Below are 26,955 nucleotides of genomic sequence, written 5' to 3' on the forward strand. Positions count from 1 at the left end.
ACAAATACAACTAAATCCATCATTAAAACAGCAGATTATGATGGCATTTCAAAAATAAAACGTTACAATGCTAAAAGCCGAAGTATTTAATAAAAAAGTATCTTTTAGTTGAACTGGACCATGAAGAAGAGTTTGTTTGAGGGCTTTCAAAGTTAAGATTTCAGAGAGTCACCAAAATAAAAGTTTTGCTTTTTCATTGTCCAAACATTACAGCAGAATATGTTTGTTTGTTTGTTTGTTTGTTTGTTTGTTTTTTGCTAAAGTATTCCGTACTAAAGGGAAGCTGAACCAGTAAAGGGACTGTCTTTGCCTTTAAATGGATTCTCTTGCAAAAATCTTGCAAAACTGTAGGTTCCCCCTTAATAGTGGGCCTAAACTAAGCAGGAAAAAGTGAAGAAAATTAGCTTTACAAGTCAAAAGTCTCGCCTTTACAAGTTTTACTGTGCAGCAGTTTCCTAATGAGCTTTAAGAACCTGGACTTTAAAAGACGCTATAACGGAGCAAGATGTGCGGAATACTGAATTCTAATGTTATCTTAGTTGACAAGAACCACAGCAACAAAACGAAAGGGTCTAAGAGTTTTGGATTTGAAAGTGAAGCCTCTAACTGAGGTGAAATGTTCCTACCTGTTGTTGAGCAGGGCCAGCAGCTCCCCAACGTAGAAGAGGTCGTTCCGGGTCAGCTGGCTGAAACGGAACGCGTTTAGGTTGCAGAAGGTCACCGCCGGGAACGTCATGACGGGGGTCGAGACCTCGTCCAACTTGGTGACGTGCGGGTACTCGAGGTAGAAGTGGATCCGATCCACGCACACGTAGAGCAGGAAAGTCAGCGAGGCCAGGAAGAAGACGAGCCACAGGAACCGCTTGATCCAGAAGCGCTCGTAGGTGAAGATGTGGGAGATTCCGTGCAGGGTCGAGCTGTGCGCAAAAACTTCTATGGGTGGTGGCTGGTTCGAGTCCAGTTCTTCCGGCTCCACTTTCAGATCCATCGTTAACATGCGAGGGTTTGAATGCATCAAGTCAAAACTGGGAAAGTATTCCTTCAGCAGAGAGCAGCTCTGCTATCACCCGTCGGAGTGTGCAGAGGACCAGTCTTTGACCTGATGCAGTTTTGTCGCCATCACTCAGTCAGCTCTGCGTTTAAGCAAACATTTGAGCCTTCTGCAAAGAGCACCGCCGAGCTGCCGGAGCCCGGGTCCATCAGCACAGCGCCACAGTCCCGATCTGCAGCTTTCTCAGCGGGAGAGGAGAAGTCGTGAATCGCTGGGCGATCATAAGTCCGGCGGAGAGCGGATAATTCCTGCACGCCAGCAAGAAGAAAACCTCGGAGCTTGGAGACAGAAAGGAATATCTTTGGACACTTCAGCAGGAGTTGCTTCAACCCGTTAAATAAAGGCTGAATTTGTCCACTCTGGCGCCGTAGAGAGGAGTCGGTGGTCGGTGCTGACTGAGTCGTGAGGGCAGGTTGTGTTCCTCCGCTCCTGTGCGTGTCAGTCTGAGAGCGGACTGACTCTCCTCTGCTGTTTACCTGTCACTTTAGGTTTTTGTGGCTCCCACACACACGGCTGCACCAGCGGCTTCACAAACAAGCAGTTTAAACTACAGTTACTTTTATTTATTTGTCTTATTTGTCAGAGAGCTGGCTGCGCGCACACGAATGATTAACTGGCTCAAAACAGAAGAAAACGCAAACCTGATTTCCATGTGTGCAGAATATTTCTAATGCATCTGATCACGTGTGTGCTGCCATGGCTTCCTGCTTAGCTTTTGTTTTGCTTGGCTAAACATCGGGTCATAACGACCAAATGGTGGAAAAAAAGAGGAACGAGGAGGACAAAGAAAAGAGAGGGAGGAAAAAAACTGAATGTCCCCGAGAGAAAGTGAGCCATTTTAGGCAGCTAAGAGCACGTATAATGAGAATTTTGATTAAGTAATATTATCCACTGTCATCACTGAGAATTACCCAGGATATAGGATGCTCTGGTGTTGATATTCTTCTCCAATTAACTCCAGCATAATATGTGAATCATGAAAGGGGCAGTGTTATGTAAAATCGACTATTTTGAATGTGGCACGAGGTCATAATGGTGTTTTCTCTTCAGAAACATATATGTGGTTTTGCCTTGATTACTTCATGCACGTTTGAGAAATCCTTTAATTTCCAGTAGCAACCATTCAGCTGTGCAAAACGCCTGGGTGGACGTAGCCCCGCCTTCAAGGATGAAGCTCCTCCTTCCAGCAAAGCAGCAGAACAGCTTCCTGCTGTCTGTGAAGAGTGCATCTTCCATCAATGGTTTGCTTTAAAGCAAGCACGTGAGGAAAGATTGAATAAATTGTGGACTTGGATTTAAAAGGCACACATTTATCATATTGTCTTTATTATCTTTAAAAAACGAAACTAGCTAATTATTTTCACCTGAAATGAAAAATGTTGTGGCTGTCAAGCCACTGGAAGATACACATATTGTTCTAATGGTTATTTATAAAACCAATAAGCTAAATTTGTTTTATTTATCTAGAAAAACTGTTACATTTCCCTACTTTCGTAGTGCAACTAAACATAAAAAGAAAAATTGTAAGATAATTCTTGGGGGATTTTTTGCAAGTAATTCCATAAAAAGTACAGGATTTGGTAAGGAATTTTTCTTTTAAAAGCCAATAGCCTTATTCCTTTTTACTTCCATAATTATTTTTATTTACTTCTAACGTTATTTTACCTTTAGTCCTTTTGGATTGCTGTATCTTATCAAACTGACATATTGTTAATTCATTTAAAAAATATTTTCAGTTGTGGGAAAAACAAACTATTCAAGTAAATTGGATGAAATGTTGATATAAGCCCAGTTACAAATCAGTTTTTCTTTTCACAAATTGAGACAGTCGTGTTTATGTGGCTGGCTGCTGTCCATGGTGCTGTTGTAGCGTAATGTTCCTCTCCGAGGCTGCAGAGGGCGCCAGAGCGCAAACATTACTACATCTCCCAGCAGAAGGAAAAACGACATGTGAGCAGCAGCAGGAGGAAAAACATGGCGATACCCATCAGGATCTTCCCTGTCTGTCGCTGGGCAGGGCGGACATTGTCCTCGCTGTCTGCGGGATACAGGCGGGAAGTCAGTCTGTCAGCGAAAAGGCGCTTTATATGCACATCAACGGGAAACCGTAAGTTAATGTTTTATGGAAGCTAGTTATTAGCAATGTTAACACAGAGCTCAATGTCCGATATTAGGCTCAGCTCAGTCTGAGAGTTATTCACAAAAGATTGTTATTGTTACCAGATTAACCTTCCGATTCTTTTCCCCTCATTTGAAAAAGCGCAGTTTTATCTGGGAGTGCAAATCCAAAACTTAAAAAAACAAAGCGGGGGGGCTTGACCTCAAAAGGGCAACAAAAGGATCGAGGGTAGATTAAAAAGTTCATGTGACAAAAAAGTGTCTTTAAAAGGGGCCTATTAACAAGGGTTTACTGTATAAAAAAAATATAAATACTGTTAACCTTAGTTGTAGCCATTCCCGCTGCACACGCAAGGACTCATGTTGAAATACTGAACAGACGCTCTGTCAGATAATGGATGGAGCAGCTTGCTGGTGCATGTTAACGCAATACTTGCAGAGACAAGTCCGCCTGTAGTTTTGCAACACAGTTCATGCAGAGAGCTGGTCCTTTAAATAACAACTCTTAATGGAGACATACTGCTAGGTGTATTTGAGTATTTTGAATGGATGGTAATCTGCTTTGACTATATAGTCTCACTAGGTTCTGTACGAATATATAGGTAATGACAAATTACACTAAAATGATGGCTTCAATTATACTTTTTACAGTTTTACAGGTCATTTGGATTTTTTTAAAGATAATCTAGTAACTCCATGATTGCCATTACCACTATGTTACTTGAAAATGGTCTCAAAACAATCATTTTATCGTTTATTGTGATAACTTTTGGGATAATTTATCGCCCAGCAAAATTTGTTATTGTAACAGGCATGCACTTGTATTTTTTGGGGTAAAATGCACAGAGAACTTGGTTAATTCATAAATAACATGCATATTAATTATGTGAATATTTAGACTTTTTATTATTAGATAACACATTTGTGTGCTTTTTATTTCTAGACCTTCAGTTCAGACTCGATGAGCGTACGGCCCACAGCAGCCTGGACCTCTTCAAGAAAGACACAGGCATCATCTACCGCATGCTGGGCCTCGACCCCTCCCAGGTCCAAGACGACCCCGAGCGTTTCCGAGAGTGGGCCGTTGTGTTGGGCGACAAAACGATTAGCAGCGAACGACACTACTGGGAGGTCACGGTGAAAAAGTCCCAGGAGTTTCGTCTGGGGGTCGCGGAGGCGCGGATGTCCAGAGACGAGTGTGTTGGTACCAGCAGCTCCTCCTGGGTGTTCGGCTATGCTCAGAGGAAGTGGTTCGCCATGACAGGCAGTAAGGTGGTTCCTGTTACTCTGGTGGGGAAGCCGGACCGAGTGGGGATCCTGCTCGACTACGACGCCGGGTTCGTGGGGCTGGTGGACACTGAGAAGCCCAGAATCATTCACACACTCAGAGCTCGGTTCACAGCTCCTGTTTCCCCGGCGTTTGGGCTTTGGGACGGGGAAATCCTCACACACTCTGGTCTGGAGGAGCCAGAAGGCTTGAAGTGAAGCTGGATTAACCCAGATGACTGCCATGGATAATCAGGCAGCATTTATCAGTATCCTACATAATTGCAAGACAAACAGCAATAGGACTTTTTTTTTTCAAATGATGATTGATTACTGTGTAATTCAGCAAATCATGACTTTGAATAATATAAACTCATTCTGTGTGTGTTTTCTACGTGTAATGGAACATTACCTCAGAGACTAAATGAGGAAACAAAGAACGTGTGGTTAGATTTGAGAAATATTTGCTGCCAATTTTGTCTTATATAATGCATGCTGTGGTATTCTCCACAAATGTACTCCTTAAAACATCACAGAACTTTTCTGTGTTCACAGTCAAACCATGTATTGTTTAATAAAATAACTTCAATGAAATTTTCCACATTTTTCTTTTTATTTACAGCAAAATATTTACAGTGAACTGAAGATCTGTACAGAAGTTTTGCTGAGTGAAAAACCTAAAAAAAAACACTTTTATGATAGTTGAGTATATTACATTTTTATCTTGTTTTAAATTTACATGTAGGGTGTGTTTGATATTTTCCTTAAAAGCAAACACACATTTAAACTTATTTTGAGAAACTCTAGTCACTTTACTCATGTTTCCAAACTTTAGACTGTAAGTAACGATGGTAAATTTAAACTTAAACAAAAAATGTAGCTAGGATACACCAGCTACAACTACAAGCTTAGCATGTGGATATCTCAACAGAATGAACTGATGGCAATGGGAAAAATTAATCAATGAATGTTTAAAGTTTTATGACAATGAGTGAAATGTAAAGATTATGAAGCTAGACATTGAAAACAAGAAAAGCCATCTCAGTGTGGTGCTTAAACACTTTAAAACCTTTCTGTTACTTTTAATAAGACATTTTTATGGAGAAGCACCGATCAAGCTTTCTATGGTCGATTCCGTTTTTTTGGTTATCTTTGATGCCTCTGGTCAAAAATATTTAACAGAATTTAACAGATTCTGATCAGTTCTTGTATGACACATAAAACCTGCAGGAAATCATTTTACATTCCATAAAGGTAGCCATTTTGAACACAACCAAACATAATATATTTATGCGTGGAGTCGATATGTCAATATTTAACTTTTCATATCACTTGTATTAAATTCTAAAATGCGTCTGTTTCCTGTTAAATGATGCGTTTGTGGTACAAAAATATTGAACATATTAAGATTTAATGATCAAGGAGATATGGACAGATTCCAGTCTTTGGATTGGTGCATCTCTGCATGCAGTGGATCTCAAATATACACAAACAAGTTTTAAATTAAAAAGAATAAGACCAGTATAAATTATTTCCAAACTATTTTTCAATTTTCAGATCAATTCAGCAAATTTGTAAGCAGAAATATAGAAAAGCTAAAACGTGTTATAACCTGGTTGCATGACTGCATATCTGCTATATTTACTGTAAGTTTAGTTGATAAAATAAGTTTGCTAAACAGAGTCCTGATTTTTCCTTCCAAATTTCTGAAAAACTGCGTGGGAAAAAGTGTTTTGAATGCGGAACATGGTGTGGGCAGCATGGTGCTCTGGGATTATAATTCTTCTGAGGGAGCAAGGCTTTTTTCAAGATGGAGGAGATTGTGAGCTGTTCCAAATACTCAGTTTTGGCTCATTAAGGTTTCTGCTAAATGCTTGAAAATGAAAGAGGACATTATTTTTTGGCATCTCTCTCCACATAAGAGAGAATGTAGACTCAAATGGTTCGACCAGAAAAAGAAGAAAATTAAAAATTTGCTGACCCATATTCCAGTACTAAACTATCTGTTGTTTCAGTAAGGTATTATTTTAAAAGTGTGCATTCTTATGCATCCAGGTTAATGAACTTTTAAAATCTTTTCCTTAAATTTGCTGGTTTGTCAGTTGAATTATTCAAAAAACTGTTATAATAAAGGTGGACATTTAAAAATATATAAATATGTGGTCTTATTTTTTTAGGCCTTAAAACCTAATAGGAAACTACATGTCTTGGCTATCAATGCAACTGGTTGGTTTAATTAGCCACAGTATTGGCCCTGAGTCTCACAATAATTACCGCCTAATAAAAAACATATACATATATATATATAATAACATGAAGGTTTATACAGTCTTTATAAATCCTAAACACCACAGTGAGCCTTTACATATCAATAAAGAACAAAACAAAACCCAGCTGGTAGGGAGGATACTGAAGTGCATATTATTTTCCCAACAAAACAGTCCCAGTAGCTTTCAGGCTCCTTTTAAATAAATCTCTAATCAGACGTTGAAGTTTAATCCCCAGAGTATTTTAAGTAAGGCCCTGCTCACACTGGATGAATCCTCTCTGTGATTTTAATTACCTGTTAGAAGCTGCTTGGATTGCTGCAAAAGAGGAAAACCTCCTTCAGTGTGAAAGCAATCATGACACAGCTACACCTAGCAGTCGCCCGACAAATCTTAGTGCTATTTTCTGCTTCTCTGATTGGCTCTCCTGCAGTGTCGGCGTGGTCTGGAGATCAGCAGCACATTCACATGTTTATCATCTCACCATCTACACATCTAGACTTTCACTAGGACGCAGCAGTGCCCTCTAACAGAGGTGTCCAGTTCTGCTGCAACTTATTCTAAATGAGCGAATAACCTTTTCAACATGCCATCAAGCACTGCGGGGGTTGCTGGTAACTGTTAATTTGAGTCAGGTGTGTTGAAATAGGAAAACATCTGAAACATGTAGGATGAATGCACTTGAGGACAGACACTGGACACCACAGCCTGTAAGATCACACCAAAATATCACTCTATCACTATGCTACCGGCACAGCTATTGCTTCTGCTGCATAACCTTTACAGGATGTAAAAAAATTCTCCCTCTCTCTTTACTAATATATATATATATATATATATATATATATCCTTGAGAGGAGGTGGATTATGCAGTCTCCATAATGTTTACATGTATTATGTGTTTCCATTGCTGTGAGGATGTTGAAATATTATATTTACATATTATACAATTACAATATATTACACATTATATTACAATAGTTACAGTTTGGATCGCAGCAAACAGGAAATCCAGGAGTGCGTTCAAAGTGCTGTTGACATGTTTCAGTCTCCCAGCAACCAGCACATCCAAGCTCAGACACAATTTGGAGGTGTGTGCGCTTCTTTTTAGCAGGGATTCTTTCTCATGCATGGCACTGCTTCCTGTACTCCTTCCTTTGTTAAACTGGCTTTAGTATGATGCTGATATGCTGCTGAGATGACAATAAATCGCCATTACTGTTCTACGTAGGCTTTGTGTGAACTGACAACAGTAATGGGAAGCTTTGACTCCAGAACCATTTTTCAGTACCCTGCTGAGTTTCACCACTCTGGCTAAAGTCGTACAGTGATCTCAATCCAGTGTGAAGGGGGCCAAAGAAAAACATATATTTTAAGATTTAAGACCTAGATAGCACAATTTTTTAATATTTACATCTCAACTAAATTTTTGCACAAAACAGGAATATTACTAACCAACCAAATTAATGTAGGTTAGTAGTAATTGATTATTGATGTAGTTCTGTAGTATGCTCTTTCACTAAGCCTTTATTCTGCACATATTCCAAATTCTGGCCCAGTTAAATCAAATTGAAAGAAAATGGTGCATCCCTTTTTCCAAAATTGACGTTAAACGTTCCACACAATTAATAAAAGGTACACATTTTATAGCCTTTGGTTGGAAAATTTAAAAATGTCAGACTTTTCAGAAGGCATGTAAAGAAAGTAATAGTAATTTCTTTTGATTATTTAATACATTTTCTGAGACACAAAAAACATTGCAATATCCCTTAAAAAGAGAATAAAGTCAAACATTCATCAGCTCTCCCAATTACCTTCTGTCCTGTGATTCTTTCCCGCTGTGCAACAGAAGGTTTCAGTCCAAACTTTCATGGATAATTCTTAAACAGAGGTCTTCATCGTGTCCAGAGAGGGGTTCTGCTCCTCTGTGCTGCTGGACGACTCTTTGTACTCATGTTGGTATTTTTGCAGGACTGAAACAACAACATCATGGCCAAACTGCATGGCGTCATCAAGGGGTGTGTTGCCCCATCTGATAGACGACAGTGTGAAATGGACAAGGATGGGCTGTTATAGTTAGTAAAATGAGTTAGTATCAGATGAAGGGTGATAACCCTCTCCCCCTACCTGTCCTTAATGTACGGATTCACTTTGCATACTTGTGTCAGAAACGTTACAGCGTCCACGTGGCCTAGGAGGAAAATGAGCATGAGCAAAAACCACGCAGCATTTGAAATGCCATATTTCATTGGGTTTTATATGAATGCCAAACCCGACACAATTTAAAGATGATCGAAGTAATCATGCAAAGTGTTACCTCCGGCAGCAGCGATATGGAGAGAGGTGCGAGAGTCATAATCCCTCTGCTCCATGTCAACAGCTGACAGCGCATACCTGGGGGAGAGACGGAGACGGAGGAGGTACGAATAAAGAAATATTGCTGTAAATAAAGGGAGTGAGAGATGTTCGCTGTGAGGAGGTAAGCTATAAGGACAAAAGGTGTGTATATACAAACATTATATATCAAAACAATTACAGCAAAAGTATGCTATTCAGAATAACATTAAAATTTAAATCAATTTAAAGTTTCATGATCCATAGCAGCTGCTTTACAACTTACAGCATGTTGTACTGTATATTGAGCATGTTTAATGGCAAAAAAAACATACCGACAATGTTATGACTAAAATAATTTCATTGTTTCTTTTCTCCAGTATTTTATTTGGATCCTATAAGTGCTGGAGAAAGAAAATGTTTGTTTCTACTGACCTCCTCAAAGCACAGACATCACCGCTGTACGCTGCAAACATCAGATTAACGACTGACTTGTTCTGAAGGAAAACATGAAGGAAATTCAAGTTTATCAATTCTTACAAAGGCAGTTTCATGGTTTAAAAAATAACAGGAAGATTGTAGGTCGTTTGTGGCACTAAACTCACTGGATCGTCGTCCGTCTGTCTCCTCGGGTCGTGTTTCTTGGTGAAATGCCTCAGGTTGTCATAATTATGGAAGTTGAAGTAAGAAACAAGCTCCTTTTGGATCAAATCATTGTTGTTTAATAATCTATGGTTACATCTGAAATATATTCGTCTGGATAAGAAATAAGCAGCCTACCTGACAGAAGTGAATTCCTCTGACGCTGTTTCCGAGCCGATCCAGCGGCGGGGACCAGCACAGCATGCCCATAACGTTGGGAACCACCAGCAGAACAGCGCCTGAAATGCCAGATTTGGCAGGGACCCCCACCTAAGCAAGGAGAACAAAAACAATACTGGAGCCTGAATAATTTATCCTGAAGACAGGATTCCATTGAAATATGAAATATGTTCTGCCTAATTGAAACATTTTCAGTTTTGGTCTTTTTGTTCCAGGATTTTTTTACAGCAAAAAAATGTAAGTTCTTTTCTTTAGTTATTTTTGTTTGAAATGTGTTGTGACTGTATAAATATCTAAAAGGGTCTTTTATTTTTATCAAGAATGTTCTACTGGCCCCAAAAAAGAATTAGAGCCAAAATTATTTGAAATATTGTGTAGAATAAAATAGCTGGAACAAAAAAAAATCTACCTGAAGTTAATTTTTTATGATTATTTACCTCCATAATTAATTAAACAACTGAGAGAATAAACTGATTTGTTGACTGGGAAAGCGAAGCTATGTTTATGAGTACAAAATGGAAAAAGAGAGACCAAATACTCTGGTTCTGGCCTACAGTCATCGAAACTCTTTGCTAAATTCAAACTAAGACACTTACGTGGAAAGCAAATTGCCCAGAAAAGTCGTACATCCCGCAGGAATGCATCAGACTCAATGTGTTGCGAACGGCTTCATCACTTAGCACACGATCGCCCGTGATTGGACAAATGCCTCCATTGGCCAGTGTGGCAGCCATGACACTTCCAGACTCACAGGTCACCTCAATGGAGCACAACTGGAATGGAGAGACAGACACAGGTTTTCTATGAGAAATATTCTCAGATTTGTACTAAATGCCTCACATGCAGGCAGGTGGTTGTTATGAAAGAGTAACAGAAGCCAACATATGATCAACATTGCTCCTACAAAATAGCAACAAAAATGGACACAGAGATAAATAGTATTATTTTCCACAGGTACCTACAAACTTGAACCAATGATTTTACTGACTGAAAATATTTTGAGAACGTAAAACAAACCATAGAAACTATGTAGGATTGTATTTATGTGTAGGATCTGACATAAATACAGAACCTTTGTATTGTTTTTTTGTCAAAAAACAAAACAATGATGGGTAAAATCTTTTAGATGTGCAACATTGAAAATAAAAATGAAAAGAAAATCATATTTTAATGTCAATTAAGAAGTTGTTTATTATTTAAAAATTTTGTTTCTTTATATTTTAATAATTTAATAATAATTGAATAATGATTAATTAATTCTTTGTAGAGTACTTTTAAAAATAAAAACTTTAAAACCGATTTCCACATATTGAAAAAATGTCAGATTTCTTAAGAAACAATAACATTTAGTAATTCTGTATAAATTTAATATACAAATAATGAATCCTAAAAGAAATACTTTTTTTAAAATCAGGTTCAGTGAATCAGAAAACAAACGTTATTTTTCTATACATATTTTTCTGGAAGCAAAACTTCTACATCAATACTTTGCCCTCTGGAAAAACCGGAGAAATACTATAAATAATTACCTGGAAGTAGAAGTCGAGGGCTCCGATCATATCTGCCCCATCAGGGAAGCACTGCAAGAGTAACAATCAGAGTTAGCACACACTCAACTACAAGCAGCGCCTTGTACACTGTAAAATGTAAAAGTAAAGTGTACTCAAAAAGAAAAGTGACCTGAACTCATTCCAGCTTATTCTGTTGACTATACTAACTTAAACTTAGCAAAGACAACTTTCTACTGAGGCAAGTAATCAAACTCATCAGCAGCAAGTAACCCGAACTTGGAGTTATGAGTGAGCAAAACGCATCTGCATAACCAGCAAAAAACTCGGCATCATTCGGCAGCTCTCGTTGAACGCACATGCGCATTGGACACTGACGAGTGACGACGTGTTTGAAAGAAGCTCCAAACTGTCAACAATACGGCGGTTGCTGCAGCTAAGTTTTGTCACGGTAAGTCCCACTGTTTTTTAGCAAACTTATATTCGTTATCTCGGCCGTATAATTCATCCGTAAGTCCAGGTTTTGAGGTTAACTTTATGTGTAATGATTTAGCGATGCCTGGGACTAACGTTAGTCGAAAATATCATGTTTATTTAGTGGCAACAAGATGGAGCGGCTGTGCAAAAAAGCTCTCCGGGGCGCAAAACAAAAAAAGGAAAAGCGATAAGGTTAAAGACGTTGGCGGGTTAAAAAAGCCGCTATACTGTTATAGAAGGCTTATGATGAGTAGACTGCCATAGGTGGGACAGCTGTAAACTGTAGGAGAAGCAGCCGTGATGAAGAAGTGTAGGGTCACCAGATTTGGGTTTCTGAAAAGGAGGACAATTCTTTTTGTTGGCGGGGGTAGAATCGCGGACACACATGCGCAACGGGGGTGGAGATAGGGGAGACGGGGTGTGGGGGGACATGTGTGTACATGTGCTACCGATTTCTTTGCCATACAAAGAAACCTGGAATGGAGTAGAGGAACAGGAGTGGCAATGTAATCACAATGCACTGTAAGCTATGTAATGTGTTTTGAGGCAGTTGACCAAAATCCCTAACGATTTTTAAATTCCCCCCGGACATTTTTTTAGGTCTGAAAAGTAGGACATGTCCGGGAAAAAGAGGACGTCTGGTCACCCTAAAGAAGTGTTATGTTGATATGTAATTGTGGTGTTGCTTCTATTGTTGTTAGGACTGCGAAGACCCAGACGTGTCTCACACCCCCATTGGGATCCTGACCATCATTCCTGAGGACAGGCAGGCCTCCACTGACTCACTGCACCTCCAGTCTTCAAGTACTGCCATCATTTTGGAAGGAAGTCTTGTCATGAATGATCTTGGGAATCTTCCACATGCCATGTGCTTGCTCTTTGGACTTATTTATTCTCTGAATTTGGAGTACCCTCAACAACTGAAGTACACCTTTGACTTCATCCAAAGGGTGCTTCTCTCACTTGGATATAAATCCCTAAAACCAAAAATACAATCACTCAAAAATCTTCTGATGCAATGAGTGAATGTGATGTGACATTATGGATCAACGTTGATACCTTTACCCTTATTGGAAAAGTGATTTTTATTTCTTGTTTGATTCTTTTTTTGTTGGAGAGAGCATCATTGCATTTGCAGACTACTAAATGGTTTTATGTTAATGAGGAGAAACATTACTTCACTTCACTACTTCATTATTTACTTTATCAATGTTATGATAAATGTTAGGCTCTAGTATTGAGAATTGAGTTTTTGTTTCACACCAGTCAACAAAGACATTTAAGCAGGGATTCTCAAAGTTTTAAAGACTGAGGGCCATTTGAAGGATTCAATATTATATTGAAGGCTACCCTAAAAAAAAAGTCATGTCATTTTTTTCCCCTAAAAAAGTCTTTGGAAAACTTTGTTTCCAGGTTAGTGTGTATGTAACCAAACTTGAGAACCTTGTATTTAAGGTAAACTTGTTTAATTATTAAACATTTTTTTCCATTCAAACTGTTGTCTGTTGGCTCTTCGTTCCAATAACTTAACACTTTTGGTTCATCTTACTTGAACATATCAAGGCAATCGGTTTCCTGATATTTTGCAAGTAATGTGAACTCTTAAACGTGTAAGTATAACTTATTTTTATGAGTACTGCTTAATTGACATAACTGACATTTTATAGTCAACTTTACTAATGATTTTGAGTTAACGGCACTAAAGTTTACTGCCATTGCATGAGTTGTCTGAATGAATATTTTACAGTTAACCCAATTAATGATTTTGAGTTAATGGCACTCAGGTTTACTGCCTTTATCTGAGTGGTCTAAACATAGTTATTTTTAGCAATAACACCTTAAAATGAATTAGCTACTTTACTTGAAGATTTTGAGGCAATCGGTTTCCTAACTTTTTTTAAGTAAAGTGAACTTATTACTTTTTACAGTGTATATGTATTAACACCCAGGGAAAAGATATATACAAAAGCCTATAAAATACAAGTTGTAATTTGGATTTGGTAAGTTCAACTCTCCACTTCGTAGCAATTCTTTAACAACTAGCTTTTGGGACTCTAATGCTCTGACTGTAGATAAGAGCAAATTTATGTTAGTAGCTGTTTATTTTTCCATTTTCCTCACTTGTAAAGAAAGTAAAACAGTGTTTTTTATTTTTGCTTTTTTTTTTTTTAGTTTGACAACTGGCTAGAGGAATAATTAGCCTCTTCTTCGTGGCTTATTTATAGATCAAGAAAACAGAAACTCATGGACTACAACTATTCAATTATTGTTAAAGTTACATAAATCAAAGAGCCTTCACTTAAATATGTTTTTTCAAACATTATATGATACCAATAGTGTGGCATAACTTGTTTTGTAAAACTATATGATTTGTTTCTAAAACTGGATCAATGTATGCAAATTAAAACAATGATGTAAGTTTTTTCTTCACCAGAAGAAAGAAGAAAAGACCATCAGATACAAAAATAAACACACAAACCTTTTTTTCTTTCAGGTAATAACCAATTGCATAGTTTCTATCTCCAGTCTCTCTCTCTGACTGGAAACTGTAAGAATACAAGAAGTATGAAAAACTGCCTTTGATTAAAAATATCAAAAACAACCAGTTGTTTTTTTTTTCTTCTTACGTTGCATTGCTGAATCCCACATACTCTGTACCAGCCATACTTTTCAAGAACTCCATCACCTGTGGAAACATATTTAGAGCGCGCTCAGTCGGAAACCCAATTCAGAAAGATGAGTTTGAAAGAACTGAAGATGAAAAGCATTTACTCACATAGTCAAACCTCTCCGCTTTATTTGAATGTAGCTAAAAAAGAGAAGAAAGAAAATATTTCACTATATTTCGCAGGTTTACAGGGGTTCACCAGGATCCTACAGATGGCAGTGTTTCAGTGCTGCAGCTCATATTTGACACTCTGCTTGGTTGGGTGGGTGTTGTGCAACGGGTAAATGTCGCTGATGAATGTGTCACTCCATGAGGCGATGTGCTCAGTTTGGCCTGGCGGCTGTTTTACGGCTGTGCTTGAATTTCACACACCACTAATGGATCAGTAGCAGGCCATGGGGTTGTCAAGAAGGAGCAGGATTCATATTTAGAGACTCAAATAATTATGGAGGAGTTTAAAAAAGGGAGCATTTATCAGTTTCGTCCTTTGACCTTTTTGTTTTTTGTGGTTGTACGTATAGAGGCATTTGACCCAGTAAAGACTAAAAAACACAGATAAAACCATGTTTGCTTAAACAGTTTTACGCACATGGTAACGCACCCTCCGCCTCGACAGCTGTGATTGGTCAAAGGCACGCACACCCCTGTTGTGAGACGCAAACCGAGTTTCTCCCTCAAAATGACCTTCGCATCAGTCAGCTGGGAAACTTTGAAAAGTCTCCACAGAGGAAACGTGAGACTGCAAAATACTGCAACGCATGTTTAAATAAGGTGCTATGACCATAATGCAGCTGCCACAGGGACGGTTTAGGTTTTACTCTCTGAACTGACTCAAAGGGATTTTGATTCTTAAGCCACACTGAAATTTCATTTAAGTAAATAATAAAAAAATAAAAACTGCTAAAAGGGAATTATTATTATATTTCATAAAACAAATTGATAACAGTGACATCTTTCAGAACAATGCGATTATATAGACTTATAAGCACAAAGCTCTTGAAAGCTCATAAATATCAGCAGGAGTATAACTGTATGAGAGAATGAGATGTGCTGCTGCTAACAGCCTCAGGCCTCAGTTTAATCTCATGATGTCAGACATGACCAGCTGCTTACTGGAAGTTCTCACTTTGCTTCCCTCTGACACCCGCATTGCTGCTAGTCAACTGTTTCATATTATACTGTAAAGTGTCAGCATCTGCATGTACACAATACCAATTAGATCAGAGCTGATTCTAATATATACGGCACACTAATGGCTCTTGACTCTTGTTTATGTTTAAAATGAGAACAGCCTGATATTGTGAGCATCAAGCTGGTGTTATAAGACATTTTTCAAGGCTTCAAGAGTCCAAATCTCCAAAATTTTCCTCGAATATCAGACAAATGTGACAGATGTCTTAACAGATTTACTAAATCAACTATTTCTATGTTGAATAGTCACATCTTTTAAGCTAGCCTGAGACAGCTGAGGTTTTGATATTTTACGTGCATCACATAACACTAACTTCCTTGTCAGATATTTTAAATCTTCAGTAACTTAGTGTTATTATTCTGAATGCAGTTTATTACTTTTAGCCTAATCCTCTCTCTTCTCTCTATTCTTATTTTGTATACAGTACTATTATCTAGCTTTATTTATTTCATTCATTTACACATTCAAAAAAAGTTATCTTTCATAAGCATTCTATTTAGCTCTTGTGACAAATAAAAGAAAAAAGTAGACAATGTGATGCACTTTTGATATGTTTTTATGCTGTATATCTTTGATCATTTTTTGAAAAATATAGAAATAGTAAGGTTTTACCTTGATCAATGAACTAATGACGATAGCTCCAGCATTCACCATGGGGTTGTGTGGTTTATCTGTACAAAAACAAAAAACAAAACAAAAACATCAGTGAAAACAATTAGGAGGTCAATTTTCTGCAGGGAACTTGTAGGTGCCATTAGGTTATAAACCAAATAAAAAAACCAATGACTAAAAGAAATGTGATAAAATGGTAAACAATGAGAGGAGAAAACCATTTTAACTCTTTTCTGTTATAATTTGTTTTTATTCCCAATTTGTAGCAGAAAACAAACAAAAGTTTTCTGGCAGATCAGTTCTGGATTTACTTTATAACAAACATTTTAAGGATCTATTCAGTTTATCTCTTCTGTCAATCTTACCCATCAATATCTGCCGTGAGAACTAGTTACTTAGTGGTGGTCTGGTCTGTCTTTGGGTTCATAACTCAATTTTGTTTGATTTGTGTGACGTTTCAGAAGGAGAAATTGTATTGAAAGATGACTACATGACCTTCGCACCAATCCAAAAACAACAGAGCAGCTACTTCAAACACAAGGACAAATACAAACAACTGGGTGGACGTTTGTCTATGGAGACAGACGTTCTGCTGAGTTAATAACAAAGTGGATTTGACCACATCCAAAGGCGATACAAAAGTCAGTAAAGATGGATATTTGTATTGTTTTGCACTGAGAAGGAGACTGGAGTTGATTATATAAATTGCTTGCCTTCCTCATTTAGCGACAGTTTGTTGAACTTGAAGCCACTGGGCTCCTTGCCCACAAAGCGGTGAACGTAATCAGTGCCATGCTCATGCACAGAGATGGCGTACTCAAGTGGCTTCACACATGACTGCAGGCAGAAGGGAATCTTGGTGTCGCCCACTGAGTATCTGCAAGCAGAAAGGTCACAATGGAAAAATGCAAACAAGAGAAGTCTTATTAAGGCTGCACACACAAAGAGCAGAGCACATCCAAGACCGGTGCTGTGTTACCTCTGTCCATCAATGCTGCAAACAGATACGCCCCAAAGATCCGGACTGAACTTAGCCAGCTGAGGAATGTAATCGGCTACCTGAGGAAATGAAACCCATGAAATCGCACGACAATGACTAAGCAAACGCTGAGCCTGAGCGACTCTAACTTACATGCCCTCCTCTTTGCTGTTGTGCATTCTCAAACATCCTGTTGATCTGGTGGGTGAAATCCTCAAAGTCAGGGATAATGAAGTTTTTTCTGAAAGCCTTTGTCAGCAAAATGATGTTGTTGCCGACACACCTGCAGACAGAAGGTGGAGAATTTAAAAAATGTAAAAACATTTTTTAAGTCGGATTCTTATTTCTCCACACATAGAAAATGAGACAGGCACTTGGTGGTTTCTTAGAAACCTGTGAAAAAATAATGAGATTTTACAAACTTTCTCAATCAACTCGTGTAATTTTTTAATTAATAAGAAAACATAAAACAAACAAGACAAATTGTCCAGTAAGCTTTGTTTTCCAGCATATATTATCAGATTTTAATTGCTATCATTTCATTACTCCATTTTTTTTTTTTTAGCTTGAACAACATTCCAGTGGCAAAGGGTGAGATTGTCATTGGTTCAAGTAAAAAAAAACATACATCTATTGCAGGTTGCAACACAATATGATGCCTGAACTGGAATACCTCTCAAATATGTTCAAAAAAACTTAAAAATAAAAAAAAAATTTATTGAAGCAACAGTATTCAACATCATTGAAAAATATAGCCTTTAATTTGACAATTTCAGTTCATTTGGGGAAGATTATGGAAATACAAATGCTTTTTTTTTTTTTTTTTTTTTACTAAAATCGACCACTTTTAGGTAAGGCTTCTCCTCAGAAGAGAACGCAACCCACAGCATCACAGATTCTAGAATGGATGGAAAGACATGAGGGCATTAGGTCAAAAGGAAAAACATAGTGTGTCAAGCCATATTATCCCAGGAGAACAGGAAAAACCTAACAAGTATAAGTTATATTACTCTCAGTGTTATGTCAGACAATATGTTTGGCAGTTGGATGTTCCCCCACTGAGTTTCCAAAATTGTTCAGTGTGAGTTTGTGCTTCTGCAACAAAAGATGAATTTATCTGAGGTTTTTACAAGGAGTAAATCCCTTACCGCTCCAATTGTTTATTACAACCATCTTCATTCATAGGAAACAGTTTTACATTAAATCATACATAAACATTAAGTCCCCCTAGTTGGTTGTACGGAAGGTGGTGGCGTCTCGAGTCAGAACCATTGCTATAATTGGTGAACAATGCGATATGCTTTCAAGGAATGATAAGGGTATATTCTCCCTCAACTGGTGTAAACTAAAGTATGCAGCCATGAGCCGTAGGTGATGTTAGCGTGAGCCTTTCAAAGTGAAAAGAGAGTGGGTTGCAGCTTGCATTATTTATGCCGGCCATTTCCAAAAACCAACAGATGGTTTCTCTCTTTATTCCAGCAGAATATTTGTGCTAAAGCTTCCACAGTCTCCTTATTATAGAAAACAAGCAGAAAACATTACGACTGATTCATTTAGCCAGACGAAGCAATGTGCCGCTGCAGAACAGAAGATGAATCTGAGAATTACACGTGACCTCAGTAAGAAAATTATAGAATTAGGAAAGCAGGGAGTGTGGTGCCTTTGAGCCTACTAATGTAGCTGGCAGTCTGGAGCTCGACCAGAATGATGCCCTTTCATTAGCAGAGTCAGAGACCTCACTACTTCCCTCCAAGCTCCGCTGCTTTGGCTGCCAGGCATGCATGCATGCACATGAATTTGCTTCATAGCAGCTGTCAGCTATAAAACACCGGTGTCTGTCAGTCTCCAGGTCTCAAATAGAGCTGACCATTAATCATATTTCTTACGTAACAAAAACACATTAGTTTAAACTGACCAACACTTTGCACTCATTTATTATTTTTTCCATGCTGTTTTAACTATTAATTGCACAGCATTGACACATCCAGAATGTTTGTTGAAGTAAATGCAACAAATAAAGTAATAAAGTCTTATGAAAGTATTCCCACCCCTTGTTTTTATTTTTATTTTTTTTGTTGTTGTTGTTTTTTGTCATGTTCCAACTATATTTTTTGAGATTACACATGATACACCCTTTGTGAATTGGGAGAAAATGATTCATGGTTTGTTTTGGGGGTTTTTTCACACATAAAATCCAGAAAAATGAGACATGCATCAGTATTCATGCTCCCACTGAGTCAATATTTTTGTAAAACCATCATTTGGGATCACAGCTGTAAGTCTAGATGATGCATCTAAAGACAACATTTCTTCCCAGTCTGTAAAAAAAAAAAAAAATAAATAGTGCAAACCCAGTCAGACTGGATGTAGAGTAGCTGTGTACTGCAGTTTTCAAGTGTTACCAGAGATTCGTAATTTGAATTAAGTGTGGATTTTGACTGGGCCATTCTAACACATAAATGTGCTTTGACATAAAACATAAATTCAGGGTCCAGCTGTGTGATTAGGGTAGTTGTTCTGATGGACAGAAAAAACTCTTTTGTAGACTTTAAATATGTTTTTTATTTCATGTTTTTAGCTTCTTCTTTGCATCAACTCTGACTAGCTTGCGCGTCCATTTTGAAGAGAAACCACATAATTTTACTTTAAGGTTTAGATTTTCAAAGCAATGTGCAGTGTTAATTTCCGCCACACATATGCATTTTGTTAATAGACCAACAAGTTCATTTTTCTACCTCATCTTACCGGAGCACCAGCTTCCATATGTTTGATGTAACCCCTCTATAGCTTGTGGCAAACTGCAAATGGGTTTTCTTCTTGCATCTTTTCCATAAAGGGCAGATTTATTGAGCACACAGCTAATAGCTTTTCCTGTTGACAGAAATTCCCACCTGATCTCCACTGGGTCTTTTGGCTTATTTAATTAATCCTCTCCTCACTCAGCCAGTCAGAACAGATGAATGGCCTTTGGTTTAAAACACGGTCAAACTTTTAAATATTGTTTTATAACCTTCAACTTCTCCACAAATTTCTCCCTGACTTTCTTCTAGCTGTGTTTGTTGATGCTTACTAACCAACCTCCAAGACTTTCACAAAACAGCTGGGTTCATACTGATATCAAATTACTCTAAGCTAATTAAATGATGACTAAGAGGTGGTGGTTTTACTTAGAGACATCAGAATAAAGGGGGAAGAATAGAAATTATGCACTACATTGGGTAGTGCTATCACATAAAATTTAAATAAATACATGGAAGTTTTTGACCGTGAAACACTGTAACTGTTCAGAGGTATTCTCACCTTCTGAAAAGTTTTTTGTCCATCATGACTGGTCCCATGGAGTCATGCGTAGACTGTCTCATCTGATGGATACAGTCCCGCAGCCGAGGGTCAGACGTTAACAAACCTGTTCTTCTCAAAGCCTGGAGATAGTGGAGAGAGGAGTTTGAACAAATTTTTTTCAGAAGGGATAGCAGAAACGGTGATTAATGGTGGCTATTACTGTACGGACTCCGGAGTATTAAGTCGAAACTATGGGATTCTCCTGTCAGCTGCAGGAATCTTTGAAATACACACAGTTAGAGGATTTCAAAGGCATGGGTGTGCCTGCAAGGAAATGAGGAGGGCAGCAGAGCAGATAGTGGCTATCTCACTCCTGCTACTGGTGTCACTGACAGACACTGCACAAAGCACATGGATCTATTTTGGGGATACCATGTGTTCAACCCTCCTGACCAGAGAAGTCTGGCTCTTTTTTTTTTTTACTCATCACAGTTGACAAGCTCTTCAAAGTGTAAACAAACCTGGAAAATGGCTGTTGCAATTGTTTTGATTTCTATGAAATTCTTAGCCTCAAGGCAGAAATAGTAAAGTCAGAGCTCCGTGCAGGCTGTTCCTATTTTGGAGTTCATTAGCGTGAGTTATCAACTTAAAACAAGATTGAATCGTTCCTATGAGGAGTGAGCAACTTAGCATTTTATCATGATATTTTGTAGGACTATTGTGATAACAATAAAACAACAATTTATCACTTCCTTTATGGTAACTGCACAATGTGTATTGAAAAACATGCCTATTTGAAATAAGCTTTTTCAGAACGCCACTTACTTAAAGAAGTGTGATTTACATCACTAATTTGATCAGATTTTTTAATTTACTGATTTTTTAAATTCTCTTGTGGAAAAAGAAGGGGTGAAAATAGTCAAAAATAGCATTTTAATTTGTTTTCTTTTTTACGATACCTGAAAGTTATTGTGGAAACAATAAATCAAAATTCTTAATATGACAAGAAATTTTTTACGATAAATGATCAATAAATTAATAAATGCCCACTCCTAGTTTCTATTACACACCGGTGTGAAAAGTCAGGCTGATAATGATATCCGATATCAATATCGGATATCATCAGCTGTTTTGGCTGATAACCAATATATGTCTATATTATATATATTTCCCGACTGTTTCGACACCATGAAAAAACAACCATTGACATTGCCGTGCTGCTTCAGTCAAATAATCCTAATGATTGCTCTGCATGACTTTCATTGTTAAGTGCCCTAACAAATATCACATTACTAACTCCTCCCTCTCCCAAATAACACACACAACCAGCTATCAAATGGAAATGAATATCGGTTATTAATATCGGTAAATTTTTACTCAATGGACCAATTCCGATAAGTTAAAAATGACTATTAACATTTTATCCTGATGTCAACATTGATATATTGTGTGTCACTAGTTCTTATGCCTCTCTAATATTTAATTAATCAACAGTGCATAATCTGCAAAAAAGTATTATTTGCTTGGAAAAAAAAAATTTAAAAATGTGCCAGTGTTGTTAAACTACATATGTCCAAAGTAATATCTTATAGAAGTCATGAGGTTGGCTTTGTGTTCTCTTTATTCCATTGTTATTGTTAATCCAAAGAGTCTGAGCAGCACTCTCAACATCCATCTTCTGCCTGAATCGCCTCTACAAACACCTCCAGTCGTCTGTGGCATAACAAGCTGCCACCTGTGTTGACACATGGCTCCTAAACACATGGCTGTTTTTAAAATGACTCAGTTGTCATAGACATCGAGTTCACCAGATGTCTATTTTTCTATAAAAACATAATTACCATAGATTCTTATAGAAACCTGTCTACAAGACAGTGTAGTGGTTCATTATTTAAATATTTGCTTGGTATTTTGCCTTATGCGCCTTGATTACAGCCTAGCGGGCTATTTAGCTATGGATACAGCATTTTAATTTGTTTGTTATATAGAAACTTAAGAATTACTTGAAAAATGTAACAGATAATAGAATTAAAGCCCGGAGACTAAACATTCAGACGTGAAAAGCACTTAGTTGCTTGTGTTAATTCCTTGAATCTGCAGCATCACACCAGGTATATTTAGACTATTTAGAGTCCATAAGGTGGTCATAAACACCCTTTAAATCATTCCTTTCAGCCAGCAGGAGACGCTTTGGATTCTTCTGGTGGGGTGTAATGTTTCTCACCAAGGTTAATCTAATAAAAGTCAAAGGTGTTCTCAGAAAACGTAACAAGTCTGTGGCAAATTGCCTTTATGGACATGCTCACATGCGTGCTTTGGAAACTCAAATCAGCACTTGTTGATGCACTAACTCACAGAGATGAACTGAGAGATGGGGATCAGCTCTTTCCCGTCGGTGATGGTGTAAAAAAGCAGGTCCTCTATGCTGGACATGAGCCGGCTTCTGTCAAAATAAAACAAAACACAACAAACAGACTATGTTGTGATCTTAAAATTGGATGGATTCCAATGTTTTAAGTCAAAGCTGTGCGTAGAAGCTCAAAGTTTATGTCAACATCTATACTGGCAGTGAAGGTAATGGCATCTGACCAGATATTGACCTCAGTCTAGGACTGTGAAAGAGTGTTAATTAAAAAGACATAAATACAATATAGGAGTGAATATAAATGCTATGTCAATGAACTACCTTTAGTCATCAGTTGATCACAAAATATGAATGAAATAAAATAACATCAGATTTATGTATCACCTTTCAACCCTCAAAGTGTTTTCAAAGACAATGAAATATTACAAATGAGAAGCTTAATGTGTAAACTGCTTTTTTTTTCCATTTAATATTTGAGCACAAATTTATTTGTTACAATATATTCACTAATTACCCACTCTAGTTCACATGCTGTTTATTTATTTATGAAATAAAAAAACTATTTGAGACTTTTGTAGGCAGACTTAGACTTAAAATTATTATGAACAATAACCATTACCAAACAACAATAAAAGAGAACTTGTTGTTTTAAATCAGAAAAAGCCATAAGTGGTTAATCAATCATTGTTATGATTTGTCATTAAAGCAGTGGGCAAATAAGTAATGTGTTGTTTTACTTCCCTTGAAATTTGTTAGCAGCTTTTCAGTAAGAACTGTTACACATTAGACTTTTTTATTTTCCTTATTACTTGGTCCAACAATTAATAGTCAATTATCCATCCATCCATCCATCCATTTTCTAACATCCTTGTCCCCAGTGGGGTCAGGAGGGGTGCTGGTGCCTATTTCCAGCTAAAGTTCCAAGCGAGAGGCAATAACCAATTAATTATCTTTTAATATTATTAACATTTTCAGTGAATAGTGAAAGTTTATTGTCATAATTTGCTGCTTTTAACAGTATGACTAACTTCTTTGCATAACGTGCTACTTGTTTTTTGTGGTTCACAAGTCAGTCTCTGTTCTCTGACTGAACATCCTAATGTGTGCACATGTAGTTGCTTGTCACAACGGTGTACACCGCTCGATGTACGCCATGGTGATGTGTATCTTGCACCAATTATCTGTGCTGCCCTTAAATAATTTTTTCACCATGACATCCTAATGTTTAGTAAAGATGGTGTTCATTTAATATTCACAAAGTTCTATTTGACAACCTCTTACTGAAATATGCAAGACAATATTTGAAAAAGTCATAACATTGATAGCAACATTGGCAGTTTTGACTTGCATGATGAATTAAATTGTTCACAACATCATGTTCACAGCAGCAGGCCCTTATTCAAATGGATTCTGGCATTTGAGCCCAGTGCTGATAAGCAGAATGAGCCCTCTTCTATTTAGGCTGGAGGACTTAGAGTTGGTGATTAAAATGGATTTTCAAATTTTCACGTGTCAGGCCAGAGGATAATTTTCCACTTTGGCCTTGGATTAAGTTGAAGTGGCTATTTTTCAAGAAGTTCTCCTTGTTCTCATTTCCATTCCTTTCAGAATTTTTGGGCATATTGCGTCTTTTTTTCTGGATGTTCAGTCTCTTTAGCTGAATTTATTTTTTTCAATTTTAATTAATTTTTTTTTTCTTAAACTTTCAAAATAATGATCTGGTTCAACGGAGAACCAATTTAAGATACTTTTGTCTGGAAAAAAAAAATCATACAATGGCTTAGCAGCAAAATACATTTTTAGTAACTTTAAGTTTACTTCGCATCTCCCCATGTCAGAACCCCACATGGGGAAGCTAATAACCTCCATAAAACTGTAAAACACTGAGTTCTTTACATTCAGTGCTAAAACCCCATTTGTTTAGACTTACTTTTTATTATTAATAACTGGAGCACTGATTTACATCAACTTTTTATTTCTTCTCTTTATTTTGCCACTGTAGCCTGTCGTCAAGGAGACTACTTGTAAATATGGCGGACGAAGACTTCCCTTAAATATAACTATATGCTGCTGGCCAAAATGAGCAAAAACCCAGTTGATAAAACATTTTTCATCTACTTATGTTTTTATATAAATTTGTGTATCAATTGTTCTTACTGTGTCAGAACAGCCTACTTTTAATACGTTTTAAATAAGCTAGCGCAAACGCACCAAAATGGCAGCTGCTCATCTTTCACCTCTAATGTGAGCTACGCCTTTACAGCTGCAGTGTGTAATCTTTATATTAAGTAAAATATGTATATATGTTTAAATGTTTGTCTCTTGTTTAATATGAGATAGATAAAATGAAAGAAGGAAACTCCCGGTCAGAAACAATTCATTAGAGCCAGAAGGTCTTAGAGCTGTTCAATGTGCTAATGATGGAGAAACTATTTTCCGTTAAGTATCTTGGTGAGTTGCCTAGCAACCTCGAATCGACGACCGTTAGGTTCTGTCATACAAAAAAGTTGCATATTGGTATTTGGCACTTTATTAAATATAATAACTGGCAAATATCAATACTGTTTATATAAATAACGAATAAAGTTACAGCTATCACTACTGCTAGCAATAATATTAATAATTGAGAGATCAAGTTGAGCTCCAACAGCCAAATGGTACTTCACGGAAGCAGAACATCAAATTTTGAAACTAATAAATGTAAAGTTTATTGAACGACTCCTGTTGAATACAATAGTTTTAAACGTTTGTGACCTACTTGCAGTGTCCTTGGTCCTCATCAGGGCCTTTCTGATAAGGATGAAAGGCTCTGTGGGAGAGAACTGTTGCTGTCCAGAGAGGAACGGGTTGCTGACTCCTGGAGATGTCAGCTCCAAGTCTGGCGGAGATAACTGCATTTTTAAACAGCTGCAAAATTCCCGGGTTGGTTGTCCGCAGACTTTTTAGGCAATGCATTGTGATAGGTAAGGCTTTAGTTTCTCAACCCGGCTACTGGTCTTGTTCGATAAATGTGAACGGTGGCCTTTTGGTTCTCGGAGCTTTAATAGCAGCTGTTGTCTCCCCGCGTGGCTCATGTACTGTACAGGCTGTTACTAGGGGCGGAGCTGTAACTGGGGCAGGACTGAGCGGTTCAATAAACTGGACTGAAGTGAAGTCCACCGTCTTAGTTCAAGTTCGTGATTACAAAATGGCAAAATAGGCCAAACACATCCTTTATTATGCTCTCTTAAGTGTCAATCTTGAAGTTGCTGAATCGAACTTTTACAAAATAATGTGTTTTCTACATATTTGTTGTGTCGTACAATAAAAGACAGATACTCCATCTATTCCAGGGCTGTCAAACTCAGTTTCATTTTGGGTCATATCAAAAATTTGAATGTTCTTAAAGGGCCAGAATGTATTGATAAAACCAATTAAACTGCTAAAATATCAATAAATAGTTGTTCCTTCAAGATTTGATTTTATTTTTTGTGGGGGGGGTGGAGGTGGGGGGGTTGCAATCAAAATTACATATTTTGTGGTGAAGACTAGGAAATGTTTGTAAGGAATTTTTATGATATTTGTGCTAATCTATTATGTTAAATTATTGCTTCAATTACAGACTATATCTTGACATCAAGTAAGGCTGAGGCAGCAGTCACTTAAACTCAATATCTTTGACCAATTTTGAAAAAAAAAATTGCAGTAAAATCAGAAAAAACAATATGAAGTTTTGTTGATTTTGTGTGAATGTTGCAGATTTGTGGAAAACTGGAAGGACTTTTTGATGTAATTTGGAGTCTAGAGGGCCACATAAAAAGCTACAATGGGTCAGCTTACAGGAGGTTGTTTGACAACACTGAAAGACCTTTCTCCTGAAAGGTCCCCTGATTTGTTGTTTTTGACCATTTTTGTAGGCCACAAAAGGTCATTAAAGCAGCTGGCCCTTTGCAACTATTGGAAACTGAGTGGAAGGAAGAATACAATATTTAAAAAAAAAAGGGGTGTGCAAGCAATAGGAAAAACCTTCACCTT

General features: G+C 37.4%; 3 protein-coding genes across 4 annotated transcripts in view; 1 reads left to right on the forward strand and 2 right to left on the reverse strand.

Moving 5' to 3' along the window:
* LOC122839152 (acid-sensing ion channel 1A-like) overlaps positions 1–1,015 on the reverse strand; it is an 80,145-nt gene extending 79,130 nt beyond the window's left edge. Inside the window, exon 1 of the mRNA XM_044130531.1 lies at positions 627–1,015. Within this exon, the coding sequence (XP_043986466.1) occupies positions 627–1,015 (389 nt within the window). The remainder of the gene's footprint in view (positions 1–626) is intronic.
* A 645-nt stretch (positions 1,016–1,660) lies between these two features.
* On the forward strand, positions 1,661–5,029 carry spryd4 (SPRY domain containing 4). The gene is made up of 2 exons (XM_044130545.1): positions 1,661–3,158; positions 4,113–5,029. Exons 1-2 carry the CDS (start codon positions 3,026–3,028, stop codon positions 4,652–4,654), a joined length of 675 nt encoding a protein of 224 aa, XP_043986480.1. The 5' UTR covers positions 1,661–3,025; the 3' UTR covers positions 4,655–5,029.
* A 5-nt stretch (positions 5,030–5,034) lies between these two features.
* On the reverse strand, positions 5,035–26,029 carry LOC122839137 (glutaminase kidney isoform, mitochondrial-like). Of its 2 annotated transcripts, XR_006371986.1 has the most exons (19): positions 25,700–26,029; positions 22,932–23,019; positions 20,595–20,716; positions 17,448–17,577; positions 17,295–17,374; positions 17,029–17,192; positions 16,316–16,374; positions 14,620–14,652; positions 14,471–14,529; positions 14,323–14,389; positions 11,388–11,438; positions 10,455–10,631; positions 9,817–9,948; positions 9,642–9,734; positions 9,472–9,533; positions 9,020–9,096; positions 8,830–8,893; positions 8,517–8,734; positions 5,035–7,895 (listed from the first exon to the last, which is right to left on the reverse strand). XR_006371986.1 is itself a non-coding variant. In XM_044130492.1 (18 exons), the coding sequence occupies exons 1-18, from the start codon at positions 25,894–25,896 to the stop codon at positions 8,584–8,586; spliced, it is 1,806 nt and encodes a 601-aa protein (XP_043986427.1). In that variant the 5' UTR covers positions 25,897–26,029; the 3' UTR covers positions 5,035–8,583. The 2 variants fall into 2 exon arrangements, 1 of the variants encoding a protein (XP_043986427.1); XM_044130492.1 differs by having other exon boundaries at positions 5,035–8,734.
* Between the last annotated feature and the right edge of the window lie 926 nt (positions 26,030–26,955).

This window comes from Gambusia affinis, linkage group LG01 (assembly GCF_019740435.1).
Source record: "Gambusia affinis linkage group LG01, SWU_Gaff_1.0, whole genome shotgun sequence".
Taxonomy (NCBI): domain Eukaryota; kingdom Metazoa; phylum Chordata; class Actinopteri; order Cyprinodontiformes; family Poeciliidae; genus Gambusia; species Gambusia affinis.